General features: G+C 37.9%; 1 protein-coding gene across 1 annotated transcript; it reads right to left on the reverse strand.

Annotated features, from left to right (window-relative positions):
• Positions 1-6,660: 6,660 nt before the first annotated feature.
• LOC111342921 (neuropeptide Y receptor type 1-like) lies at positions 6,661-9,059 on the reverse strand. Its single transcript, XM_022950044.2, has one exon. It carries the CDS (start codon positions 8,995-8,997, stop codon positions 7,900-7,902), a length of 1,098 nt encoding a protein of 365 aa, XP_022805779.2. The 5' UTR covers positions 8,998-9,059; the 3' UTR covers positions 6,661-7,899.
• Between the last annotated feature and the right edge of the window lie 5,130 nt (positions 9,060-14,189).

Below are 14,189 nucleotides of genomic sequence, written 5' to 3' on the forward strand. Positions count from 1 at the left end.
GACAAAAATAGAGCTACATGGGAACACAAAATGAACAGAAATGCAAGTAAATTGAAGCTGATGAATATGCTGACAGAGTATTCACAGCCAGGCGACCTGTCACTGGACAGCTGAAGAGCCAGGCATACTATTGATCTTCCATAGAAGGCATTTCCCTTCCCTTCAACATTGAAATAGCTCAGACTTGACATTGGTAGAAAGGACGTGACGAAGCCCAGTAACCAGACCACTAAACAGGTCAAATAGCAGATCTTAAGAGTCAAAGGCTGTACACGAAGTGGAACACGATACAGATGAGTCTGTTGGCAGTGACGGCTGTTGGAAGAATAAAAGATACCTGTTTAAGAATAAAACGCGAAAAATATCGCTGATTTGATTAACTATGCGGAAAATTGACACTTTAAATGCAACCCTGGAAAAACCATCATTTGTCTCCTGCGTTGCTTTCTTTGTCTTAATACAAACACTACCGAGACTGATAATTTGACTCTGATGTCTCAATGCCGTTTAGTATACCTCTCTTAATCAAGGCTATCTCCGCGATCCAGTCGTGTCCGTATCGGCAGATTTGACCATAATAACCTTGCAAAAACTCTGGAACTTAATATCTAAAGCGTAGACCGCTAGATCCAAGATACTTTAGTGCGTGCCAGGGATTGCCTTCTTGCGAGGTGTTCCACACGCGCCATTCCTTCTTTTTTCTTTTTCATCCCCCTCTTTTCAGAGACTTACGTGTTGTTTTATTTTATGGCCTTTCACTTGTTTGCCGTGAGCAAAGTATTAGGGTCCAACCCTTCGTTTCTTAAAAGGTACAGAACTCTAGAAAATTATGAAGCAACCATCTAAAAGCCTGTAAAATAGCCTAGTATAGTACCTTCAGTCATCCTTGTAGATTGTAGCCCGTCGTTTCATTTTAAATAAGAGATATTAACTATTTTTGAGGATAGGGATTGAAAAAAAAAATAAACAAATGCAAAATTACCTCACCAGAGAGCATGGACAAAGCACCCGTCACCTGACACAATGCACCACCTCTCCACTGCACGTCATGCTCGAAATACTCTCCCTGCCAGCGAGTGTCCTGTACAGCTAAAATAATGAAGTAGACATCCATAAGAAAGTCGCCCACTGCTAAGTTTCTTAAAAAAAAAGGACTGAACTTTGCTGTCTTCGCCATAAAAAAGCCTCCAGAAAATCACCGACAGGTTACCGACTAACGCTACAATGCCAAGAATCCAAAGGCAGAACCTAATGATTGGGTTCTTCATCATATCTTCGCAACTGGAAAACTCGTTTTGAGGAGAAACACACACCAAGCTCTCTGTAGCTTTTTTAGCATAACATCAGACAATGAAGCTGTCCAGTGATCTAATTAGAAAAGGAAATAATTGGTATATTGGAAGAGGCTGATAGTTTCGAAAGAAACTGTTTGGGGCTGCGTCGGTGGGAGTAACGAAATAATTTGGATATATCAACAAAGTTGAAATGGTAAATTGGCCACCGTAATGATTACAAAAGCTGACGTTTCGAGCGTTAGCCCTTCGTCGGAGCGAAATTCGCTCGAAACGTCAGCTTTTGTAATCATTACGGTGGCCAATTTACCATTTCAACTTTGTTGGTATATTGGAAGGATCGGCACCGTCACTATAGTTCGGATTTATATTTCAAATCCACCCTCAGCTCATTTGGGTGTGGGAGACTCACGAAAAGAGACGAGAAATCAGTTCCAGTTTCACTGAAGCTTTTCACACAGTGTGGGAAGAAATATGTCCATAGCACTGATAAAGTTGGTGTGACATTTCAAATAATCATTGATTGATCAATTTTAATGCCTCATGTGTAAAGGACCTGGTCACTGTAGCATACTCAAAAAATCCTCAGTTTCACCAGACCCTCGAAGATATCTGTCGCAATTTCACTTTCAAGAATGCCATTTTCGTGAAAACGACTGTGAAAGTATTACATACTTCATTAACATACTAAAATATTTAATTATGAGCAGATGGTATAAGCTCTATTCTGCCACTTTTGTCGTTCCCGAAAATCCATAGCGCAGTCATTTTCTAAAACTTTGATACCATCGACAATGCGTAGCTAAAATCTCAGCTCCCATCAGATTATTACTCTTTTGCGTAACAGAAATTAGAAGAGACTATTATCGAGTCACTGGGCCACTTGAGCTATGTCATACATGAGAGTTCGTCAAGTTCGTCTGGGCGTAACATTATGATTCAAGCGGACACAAAACTTATGGTAAACATATCAAAGCCTTTTGCATAATTCCACTGGGTTTTGCTTAAATAACAACTAAAACAAATTTTTGCTTGGGTTTTGCTTGATAACAACTACACCGAACAGGTACTGACACGAGCTCACGTGACATTAGCAAGTCATGGTTTCCCGGTCTTCATTGTTATTTTTCTCTTTTAGAGTTATCTTTTCTCAAGCTACTGAGACCACATCTTGGGTAAACGTAACTTTGTCAAACAACAACAAACATATGAAACATATGAGTGAACTGCGGTTATGAGACGTATATAAGAACGATCCTTCGCAGTAAAGCACTATTTGAGCAATAGTGGAAATCAGACCTGAAAAAAATTTCAGGCCTGTACGGGATTCGAACCACTGACCTCTGCGATACTAGTGCAGCGCTCTACCAATTGAGCTAACAAGCCAACTGGGAGCAGGCCATCAAATTAATTCGATATAAACCCGTAGATGATAAATCGAACAACAACAAACATATGAAACATATGAGTGAACTGCGGTTATGAGACGTATATAAGAACGATCCTTCGCAGTAAAGCACTATTTGAGCAATAGTGGAAATCAGACCTGAAAAAAATTTCAGGCCTGTACGGGATTCGAACCACTGACCTCTGCGATACTAGTGCAGCGCTCTACCAATTGAGCTAACAAGCCAACTGGGAGCAGGCCATCAAATTAATTCGATATAAACCCGTAGATGATAAATCGAACAACAACAAACATATGAAACATATGAGTGAACTGCGGTTATGGTAGAGCGCTGCACTAGTATCGCAGAGGTCAGTGGTTCGAATCCCGTACAGGCCTGAAATTTTTTTCAGGTCTGATTTCCACTATTGCTCAAATAGTGCTTTACTGCGAAGGATCGTTCTTATATACGTCTCATAACCGCAGTTCACTCATATGTTTCATATGTTTGTTGTTGTTCGATTTATCATCTACGGGTTTATATCGAATTAATTTGATGGCCTGCTCCCAGTTGGCTTGTTAGCTCAATTGGTAGAGCGCTGCACTAGTATCGCAGAGGTCAGTGGTTCGAATCCCGTACAGGCCTGAAATTTTTTTCAGGTCTGATTTCCACTATTGCTCAAATAGTGCTTTACTGCGAAGGATCGTTCTTATATACGTAACTTTGTCAGATTAACAATTTAACGAATCCTTTTATATGGCTTCCATAGATTCTCCGAGAAGTTAAATATAATCCAGAGTTTAGTCATCAGGCTCGGCCACAATTTTGGACGAGGATCGAAGAGCTGACATCGCCTGACATGACCTTTACAATTATAGGATTATTTCTGAGAAACTTACAACGTTTCTAGAGAAGATAAACCTTCAAATATTCTAGATTCCACTTGAAAAATTTTGTTATGGCTTAAATCTCTGAAATAAAAAGGAGAGATTGGCACATCAATTCATATATTTTATATTTGGCATGATTAAGTTGAATTTTGTGTATGAGGACGCTTTGCGATCTATTTCTTATGGAGAATGAATCTTTTTTATCGCTTTTGAAACTTTAAATACCTGAAGCAAACTTTGTTGACTTACAACAACAACAATAGCATTGACTTTATTTTTTAAAATTAAAGAAATAAAGGCCTTTGTAGCCCGCAGTTAGCAAAGTTATTCTAGGCGGGCTACCTAAACAGACACTGTATAGGCTCTCACACATACACACACACACACACACGCACACACAGACACACACACTCACATACACACACACAGACACACATACACACACATACACACACATACACACACATACACACACATAGACACACACACACAGACACGCGACAATTAAATAAATAAATAAATAAATGAGCAAATAAAAATAAATAATAAATAATAGTAGTGATAATCATGTTAAAGGTTTTAACTGAGCCAGTCACACAAGGGAGTTACATGTAGGTAAGAGATGACAGTGAGTTAAAATCCCCGTTCTTCAGGCGTGTAATTTTGCTGCCAGCAAACAAACTGGAGGAGAGTAAGAAATTTTTTACACTTCAATACAATCATGGTTTTATTGGGCAGGTGTCTTCGTCGAGAGCGTTGGGAAGAAAAATCCTGTTCGCCATCTGAAGGACTGGTCCCTTTTCGTACGAATCCTTTCTGGGGACACGCCCCCTAAATATCTTACCAAAAGAAGTTTAAACACACTTACACTCTCAGGATCTTTAAGAGTAATTAGAAAAAAAACAACTAGCAGTCTGGTCTTCTTGGTACTGTTTATACAAGCCCCCGTTTAAACTGAGTCAGCCTTTCTAATTATCGCAAATAGATGAATAGCTAAATAAATACATAAAGAACAAGCTTCAAAAGAAGTAAGAAAAAAAAATCGAAAATCAGCATCGATTTATTTTGAGACTTCGGTTTGCTCTGAAAATAATCAAAAGGACATTTTTCACCTTAAAAAAATTTGATTCATATTTATGTTCTAATGATCGCGAGAATAAAGTGCATATGCACCAATGGAAGTCACAATAAAACTATCGGCTTGAGGGTTTACCATATTCTCTTCCTTAAAGAGCTTAGCTAGCGCGCAGTGCGCGCTTGAGCTCCACTATGTGTGCTAACGATTTTGTTGTTGCTGTTGTTGTTGTTGTTGTTGTTTATTTCCCAAACAGTGTGTAGCAAGTTCATTTCCTGAACTACTAAGCTGTGCGACGGAGTTTGTTATTTTGTTACCTTGCAAACCACATCGATGTTTGAGACAGTCAACAGATGCTTTTTTAAACAATTGTCCATACTGCATGAATTATGTCCGGCTGTGATATAACAGAATTCATTTACCTAAGGCTGGAAGGGTAGCTATCGGTACTTTTATTAAAAGCATGTCTTGGCAAAACAACTTGAAAAGGAAAAGCATTTATCAACATAAAAAAGTACTTATCAAACCATTTCATATTTCACCTAGCTGAAATTACGCTTGACATTCTAGGGTTTGACTAGGAATTTATTTTTGCCTTAAATAATCTCTACCCCATAATGTATTGTGACCTTGCTAACAATGCTAGCAGAGAAAACCAATTATCGCTAATTGACATTTGCCGCTAATCTTCATTCGAGGTTATTCATGCGTCGCTAGGTAAGTTATATTCTACGTAGATTATCGACCAAGAAAGAAAAGAGATAGGTTGAGGTCCGTTAAATCTTTATTTTTTTTTTTAACGAAAGTCAATGCTCGTGAAGTCACCCTTATCCCAATTTTCTGTAGGGAGAAAAATTAAATATGCAGAGAGATTGTCTAACACTCATTGTGCTGTAGGACGCTTATTCAGGCTGATTTTAAGTTGTCAAGGGAAGATGTAGTACACGTTTTCCAGACAGGAAGACCTAGAAAACGTAAACTACAGCGTGCTTCCAAAGATTAAGGTTGAGAACCTGCCATGAACTGAATAACCATAGGTCAATTAAGAAATTGGACAAAACTATACAGGAAAAAAATTGTCGTATAACAAACTAGTGACAAGGAGCCCTTAATTTCTTCCCCTAAAAACTCTATGCTGCCGACTAATAAGCGCGAGAGGAACTGAGACGAGACTAGCTTAGAGCATTATTAAAGGCAGGACATGTAAAGTTTTCTTAAAGCTGGCAGGAATAAACAATGTGATTTGGCTGTACTTCACGCAGTAAAGGTTTTGAGTTTAATTTTTTAATTTTTTTTCTTTTTTTGCACTATCATTTTAGGACAAACGAAGGTTTTAGTAGTTCTTTGATAGAATTTTGGGTCGCTAATTTTTTTATATTTGCCAGTCTTTTAGATATAAATAGTGAAATTTCCCAAGCTATCCGTGTCCAATCATTTACTGAGAGAACTATAGCGTGATTAAAAAAATTGTGTTGTTTGGCGTTTTAAAAGTTCTATTGAAACACATGTAAACTAGTTATCAAGCGGATAATCAGACAACCGGACTCGTGTGCGCTTAGAAATAAGTAAGTTTTTTCCTCTTCCATTTGATTGAAAACGTCGGTGAAGCTCAACAAAGCAGCTGATAGAATAACCATGGTTTGCAATAAAACATGCGGGAATTATATTCCCGTTATGTTCCCGTTGGGGACAAATGGACCATTTCAGAGTTCTAGCAACCCTGCACACATTGAAAATAAGGCTAAGTGCAGAACCTTTCTAATTAATTGAGTTAGTCATACTCCTAGGACAATTAATAATCATTTCTATATCACAGGCTTCACAGTTGCCCTCGTTTAAAAGCAGGGGTTTTAGGTATCTAGCTTGGAAATGACCAATGATCTTTAAGACGTCAGAACCTGCAATTTCAACGAACTGTATCTTCATCTGAGTAAGTAAAATGAAAAAAGGAAAAGATAGGAGAATTGCCTGACTTCTAACGGGGGAATCGGATATTTTGACTCTTCTAAGCTAGCTAGGTAGGTAGATAAGTTTATTTCTCACATTTTCGCAGAAAATCTGAATTACAATGTGGTTACAATTATTTAACAAATATATAAAATTACATGCGTGGATAGGGACTGGGCTACAATGGGTTTAGAAATACAAGATAATTAATTAAATAATTAAAAATTAACATTTAACTATGTGGGTATGCAAATACGTATAAAAAGAAACTATTATTTGTTGAAGGCTAAAATAGTCCTTGGGAAAAAGCTGCGGCGCAGTCTTTCGGTCCTGCATTTAGTCACTGAAAAATTGCTAGCGTTCCTCAATTGATACTGATGCACTTGCTTTCTTTCTTTCGGGAGATGTTTAAAAAGTGGCCCTCCTCTTGAGATATATTCAAGAGTTTTAACACAGAGTTCACTTCGTCTTTCACTACGTGAAAGCTCGTATCGTAGCTCTCCTCAAACGCAGCCTCCACGATAATTCTTTCGTTACTTTATTAATGAAGAGATAGATACAAGCAGCACGGTCTATTCTAGTCCACTTTAGGTGCTTCGTTTGCGACCATATGGTTCTTTGTTTTCGCAGTGGTAAACACAGAAGGTTGTGCTTTCATAAAAAATTAGACTTGTACCGTACAGGTCTCAAACGCGAAATTCAGTGTCTCAGAATCGTAAATATTTTACAGTTGTCTGAGAGGTGATTTTTTCAGATAATGATATGACGCTGCATTTCCATAGATTTTTTTTTTGTCTAAATAAAAGCGGAGACATTTCGCCCATTAAATATTTACTTTACCCTACAAGTATTGGATTTTCCCCGTCAAATTTCTGGTGCGGCACTCTTGAAAATCAAACTTAGCTTCATGACAGAAGGGACACGTGAATAAATTATTTAAAGACCACAAGCAATTAGATGAACAAATCTACACACGAAAAATTATTGTTACTAATAATATTGTTCATTTTCCATATTTTCCTTTACCTTTACCTGTTTTGCGTCCTTCCTTCAAAAACCTAAATGGACGACAGAAATATTTAAATTTTGTGATGAGTCTAAAGAGCAAGTATGGTGCTGCACTGCCGAGGGGTATTGCAAGACAATTTGGTTTTATCAAGTAGTCCAGTGGATATGTAAATAAGCCACCGTAAAGATTTCCTAGTTTCGAGCGTTGTCCTCCGTCAGAGCAAATGGCGAAAGGCTAACGCTCGAAACGGGGCCGAATTACATTACCGACTTAGTTGATGGCACCAGTAATCTAAGCCTTATTTCGACAATCGTTTCCTAATGGTGGATATTTTCGTTTCCATCCGAACACTCCTCTCATTAGCAGATGTCCTTTGACTGCTGACAAATGATGGTATTTGTCTTAAGCCTTTTCTATACTTACTGTTGAAGATAAAACAAACACAAGGATTTACTGCGCTCCATGAATGTAACATAAAAGCAACCAAAAATGGAACAACCGTTTGATAAGTGCAAATGGGAGGCAATTGCATATCCCATAGGAAAATTTGAGCGAAGGAATGAACGAAAAGTGGAATCGTGCAAAAACTGAAAGAAACTATTATAGCCACCGACATTCGGACAATTTTTTTGTGTTGTTCATCCCGCGATTTGTGTCGAAAACCCAAATGCTGTTTATGTTTCTTGTTGTCTCTTCTGAGCTTCCATGCTATCGTGCCATACACCATAGCCAAGACTCCAATAGGAACGAGGATGAAAATGATGAAAGTCGCCGTGACAAATCTCTTATGTGTTTTCTTGTGGTCAAATGCCGGTCCCCAGTTAAGTTTACAAAGAGTTTTATTACCCTCTGGGATAAGTTTGTACGCATAGAAATAAGGTGCGTGGACCACAGTGGCGACAATCCATGTCCCTAAAACGCCAACAAGGCGCACTTTAGAAGAGACGAGCTTAGCTTTAAGTGGTAAAACTACAGCAATGAACCTGTCTACCGATATCAATAAGAGGCTTTCAATGGAAACGACCAGTGACACATCAATAAGAAAATAGGAAAGTTTGCATAATAGGTTTCCCAACAGCCACGGTCTGACAACCTTCCAGGAGCCTGATGTTGAGATGATCTGAACAAGTCTGATGGGCATGATAGTAAATGGGTTTAATAAGTCCGACACAGCCATGTTGAAAACGAGATAGTGGATTGACTTTCGGGATTGCTTGTTCTTTGCAATGGACAGGATAAGGATTGCATTTCCAACCAAAGAGACAACGAGGATGATAGAATAAGCCGAGGCCTTGGCCACCATTTCTACAGAAGATTCACTCGGAGGACAAGTTGGATTAGTAATGTTTGGAGCGACATGCCTTGGATATGAAATGTTCTTGACGAAGGACTCCATTAGAGAAAATTTGCTTAAATTGTTTGCTGTTCAAGTTGATTTTCCAACATCTATTGACCAATGTTGCCTCTTCAACATTTTCAGAAACTGAGCTGTTTTATTAGCGAAAATAAAAGTGGGAAATTTACATGTATAAAGAGCTCGATTGGTTAAATTGTCAGATAATATTTACTGAATGCTTTCATTAGCCAATCGTCTACGCGGATGTTAAATAGTAAACATTTCCTGTATCTGACATACATGAGAAACTGTTCGATCTCGTTTAATTAAGAGAGGTAAAGGAAAACTTGGCAGTTTGGCTCTTAAAGAAAACACCTGAGTGGAGGAAAGCAAAAAGCTTTTAATTTTGAATATTGTATAGAAAGGGCGCAATATAAATAAGGAATTCATTCATTCATTCATTCATTCAATTCTCCGGAACAATTATTATCGCGTTTCACATAATTTCTAAGAATCAATTTCCAACAAAATACTGGTAAATTTTTAAACGGATGGTTTTTTTCATTTCCATCTTATCATTGAATTGTTTTGGTGGAAAAAATGTATCAAATATTAAAGTGATGGCGACTCTGACAAACAGGAATTCTTCCCTCGTCGTCTTAAAGCGTATTAATGGACTAACCTGACATATGTGAAATCTCAACTCAATGTAACGTAGAATTCTCGCCCACTCTCCGTTTCAATCAAAATTGAACTGTTGATGCTTCCCGTCCACCTGCCCATTCCTAAATCAGCAAGTCAAAAAAGTATAGAAAGCCTGCTGTGAAGATTTATTGTAATATTCTTCAATCTTATCTTCATTACATGTAAATGTGAAAACTTCACAGTCGCCCGAATTCCTTTTGTATCTTAATACCTTTTGTAACACGTCTTTGGCTGGTAAAAATAATGTCGTGTTATAATGGCTTTAACATGCATAAAATGCTATACTATACTTCCTACAATAAAACCCTAAGTGTCTCGGAAACGACGTAAAAATGGAATAAATAAATAAAAGTGAAGGTCAAGTTTCCTTTCCAAGAAAAATAGGTTTTCAAGTCTGAAAATAATCATCATTCGTTCTTCCTTTTTTTTTTTTTTTTCCATTTCATCTCGAGCTTTGATGCTCGGAATCTAAAATCTCCATCTTCCTACTTTTGGCCTTTCAAAGACAATCTACTTGTCTTCCAGAAATGCACCATCCTGGCTCTGGAAAAAGAAGGGATTTTTGTTTTTGTCTACCCCAATGCTACGAAAAAAAAAAAAACAAGAAAAGACTCCTTCGATTCATCACATTTTTGTTGTTCTAATTCTGGTAAATGAAACATGAAAGTTCAGCGATTCGATAACTCTAGTATGTTTTCTTGTACTCTCCATTAATTTCAAAATCGCACATGTAATTCTATGCCTTTATGCTGGCATGTTTCAATTTGTTATCAGCCATTACGCCATTTTCTTCCAAAAGAGAGACTTTACTTTCTTTTATTTTTTAATTACACAGATACTGAAGCAATAACTTCTTCCCATCCTCGGAGTTGATGAATGTGTGGTCGTCTGGAAGCGGCTGTAACCACAAATGAGCTGGCAACATTAAGATATGAATCAATCAAAAATAATGAATCACCATCTGTTCGCTTAAGGTTACTTACCACCTTCGCGGGTGTCATTCGAGAACGAATACGTTCAAGAGAACCCTAAAAAACTGAAAGGTAAGAAAGGAAAATTCCTCTTGGAACCCCCTCTAGAGCACCGAAGAAGTCCACACACATGCGAAGTTCCATAACAATTACAAAACGCACAAAAACGAAGCATTGGAAGGTTAATTGGAATATTTCAAGCCAATGAAAAAAAAAAACACAAAAGTTGGTTAACAAAACAGCAATAAAAGAAAAAGGCGTCGCAGGTGAATACATCTACATAACCGCTTCCCTTAGATTTTTTTAGGATTTAGCATCTGTAATTTTGCTCCAAAATTTATAACGCTCTAGTTACAATTTTTCTTTGGTGCTCAACTTTGTCAAAAATGTTTACCTTGCGAAGAGATCACACTATTTACATGCACATGTGAAGATAACGATGTCGTTTCCGGGTTTATCAGCTCGGTGGTTTTTCTATTTATCTACAGCAGGATTGTGGGAGCAGTCACACTACAAGATATGTTCTCATTCCCCTTCGACTCCATGACTGCTCCGAAAATTAGCCAGGTACTTTAAAATAGCCTGACTCTGTAGCTGTTCACGAGCCTTTAGTCTAGGTGCAGGTGATCTTAGCATTGAAAATCTTCAAATGTATTGTAAGATTGTCGGTAATAGCCTATTGATATCTATATATTTACAAGAACACTGCAAGTCCGCTTGTTGATACAGCATGTTTGAAGAGTTTTATTTATGCGAAGAATAACAGTCCTATATCTAAGTTCACAAAACAACCAAGTGGACAATCAGACATAGTTTGAAGCTTCTCTGGTTTAAATTTTTATTGAATGATTAATGGTGAAATTAATATTTATAGACCCAACGTTTCGACACTTGTCTAGTGCCTTCATCAGGGATGATCTAATCGTTGCAATAGGAGTCCTTTTATATGCTCACTAATTGGCTGTCCTTTCTTCTGACCAGATGTAGATAAACATCAGGTAATAAGACGCCACCATCACGATTTAAAAGAGCGTGGGCAGAGTTGGACCTCTTTCCTGTTTCTAATACACTCTTAATTAATGACAGATTCCCCTTCCCCAGTCAACGTCGGCTAGAAGTTCATGGAATCACTATACAAATTTTTTTGGGGAGAAGGGGGCGAATAGGTTAATTCAACGAAGGAAAAAGAGATAAAACTGAGGTAATAAGGGGTTGAAAAGTTCAGTGTGTCAAAATTTTGTCGTCGATAATGACCCTATCAGAAATTTCTTAAAATGAAAGTTAAAGGGAAGTCTGTCTTAATATAACTAATATTGTATTATCTACTTCATGTATCCTTTCGACTGATTGAGCTTTAGTGTGGACACTACTCAGCACACCCTAATTAGGATCGATTCTGTAGTTATATTGCGACGTTACAGTCGAGTTGTTAGGCTCAAAAAGCTTTTAGCAACATGGTTTTTCAAGGGAAAATCTCTGAACAAACCTGTGCACTTGAGCGAATTGCACAATAGCATTAAGGCCAAGCATTAACAAAGATCGCGAAGAAGTTTGGCCTCCACATTTCATAGGATTTTAAACGAGATAAACGAACAATAAGAAAAAAAAAAGGAAAAGGGGCCAGTCAGCCAAGAAAGTTGAACAGGCACCAAGAACGTCACCAATTGAGGCAAGGGAGATAGTAATTTCATTGTTAAGAGACTAAGGAGAAGAGAAAATTTAAAAATGTCACAAGTTTCTTTGAAAACCATTCAGCACTTTTTTCATTCGATTTTTGTCGCCGATTGTAGATGCTCGTCACACGAAGAAAATATAGCTTTACTAGCCAATCAATAACAGGTGCATCAAGTTGATGATGATGATGACGATGATGAAAGAAAATGCATACGGGCATTTTTGTATGGTATAGAACGCGGATGGCCAGTGGCAACATGTAGATCGAGCTAAACAGCATGGCCTCATGATTGCATCATGACGTTTGCATTGCTTTTGAATGGTCACAAAATTCTTTCGACCAACCGTTTGGGGCAATTTCCTTGCGTCGATGGCCCTAGAAATAACCGAAACTTTAAATTCTACCGAAGAGGTGCTTCGAAAGCGATTTTGAAATCGACTCAGAGTGAGAATTGAAAGATTTGTTATCCGAAGAAGAGGAAATGATCGATGTGGGCTGTGATCAACGCATCGAATCAGCAGATGAGGGTATGCTCTGTTCAATTGCTCGCGGCTTTCATTTTAAGTTAAGCTGAGAAAAATCAGACGCAGTTTAAACTAGACCTTAGTTAGAATTCTCATTGGCCTCAAAGCTTCGTATATTAAAGGAAAAAGTGAAAAACAACTGAGTAAATTAATCGTTTGACTTACAGCACTGTAGTAAGGCCAGATATTTTCTGTGGTATACTTTCCATGTATTCTGCCCCTTCCAACACGTAGTGCGGCGGTGGTCCCTTAGTCATGTAACACGTACAACCCACTGGACAATCTACGCAAAGAAAGTATATTAAATTATATGTCTCACCAAAACTGCTAAGGTTTTCTAGTCATTCAGATCTAAAATTAAAAATTCCCATCATGGCACCAGAGTCATAAAAAGCGAAATCAAAGAGATTATGGGCTGCGGCGTTTGGAACCTGACGAGCTATTTACGGAAACCTTTTCCTTTTTCCGATTTTAATTTTTCCCTCTTTTACTGGATATAGAAAAAAGGTAACACCCTTGTTTAAAAAAGGCGATGAATTCAACAAGACCAACTATAGGCCCGTTACAGTCCTTACAGTTCTCAAAAATGTGTACGAAAGGCTGTTGATGATACAAATGAAAGACTTTTATCGCGCCATCTTATCTGATTTCATCAGTTCTTATAGAAAGTTCTATAGTTGTGAGACAGCCCTATTACGTCTGACAGAGGATTGGAGGAGCATGCGCGATAGGGGAGAATTGGTTGGTGTGGTGTCCATGGATCTTTCTAAAGCGTTTGATTTTATACAGCACGACTCACTGTCACTGTTGGAGAAAACTCAAGGCTTGGTGAGAAAAGCTGCGCGCTTCTAAAGGATTATCTAACTGGAAGACAGCAGAGAGTAAGAATTGAAGATACGTACTTCAGGTGGCAGAGCATAGGCCGAGGTGTTCCTCAGGGGAGTGTCCCAGAACCAATGCTCTTGAATGTCTTCGTTAAATATTTGTTTTATTATGTTACGCAAGCCAAGCTGAATGTATATGGTGATGACCACCAAGTGTACTACTCAAACACTGATCCAGTTATATTGGAAAATCTATTTGTAGTGAAGTAGCTAAGGCAAATAAATGGTACAAAAATAACGCTATGAAAGTTAACGTAACTAAACACCAAGTGCTTACTTTGGGAAAAACTGATCACAATTTCTCTTTCCCAACTAAAACTTCTCTAGACATTTTTGGTATGAATATTAATAACAAGCTCTCTTTCGACAAACATGTATCCACTATATGTAAAAAGATTAACAATCAATTTAAAGTTATGCAAAGATTCCGAAAACTCATCGCCAGAGACACTCTATTAAAGCTGTGTAAGGCCTTCATCCTGCCGCATTTTTA

The sequence above is a fragment of the Stylophora pistillata genome, chromosome 9, assembly GCF_964205215.1.
Source record: "Stylophora pistillata chromosome 9, jaStyPist1.2, whole genome shotgun sequence".
Classification (NCBI taxonomy): domain Eukaryota; kingdom Metazoa; phylum Cnidaria; class Anthozoa; order Scleractinia; family Pocilloporidae; genus Stylophora; species Stylophora pistillata.

Coding starts and splice junctions, on each gene's coding strand:
- LOC111342921 (XM_022950044.2), bottom strand. CDS start 8,997: ATGGAGTCCTTCGTCAAGAACATTTCATATCCAAGGCATGTCGCTCCA.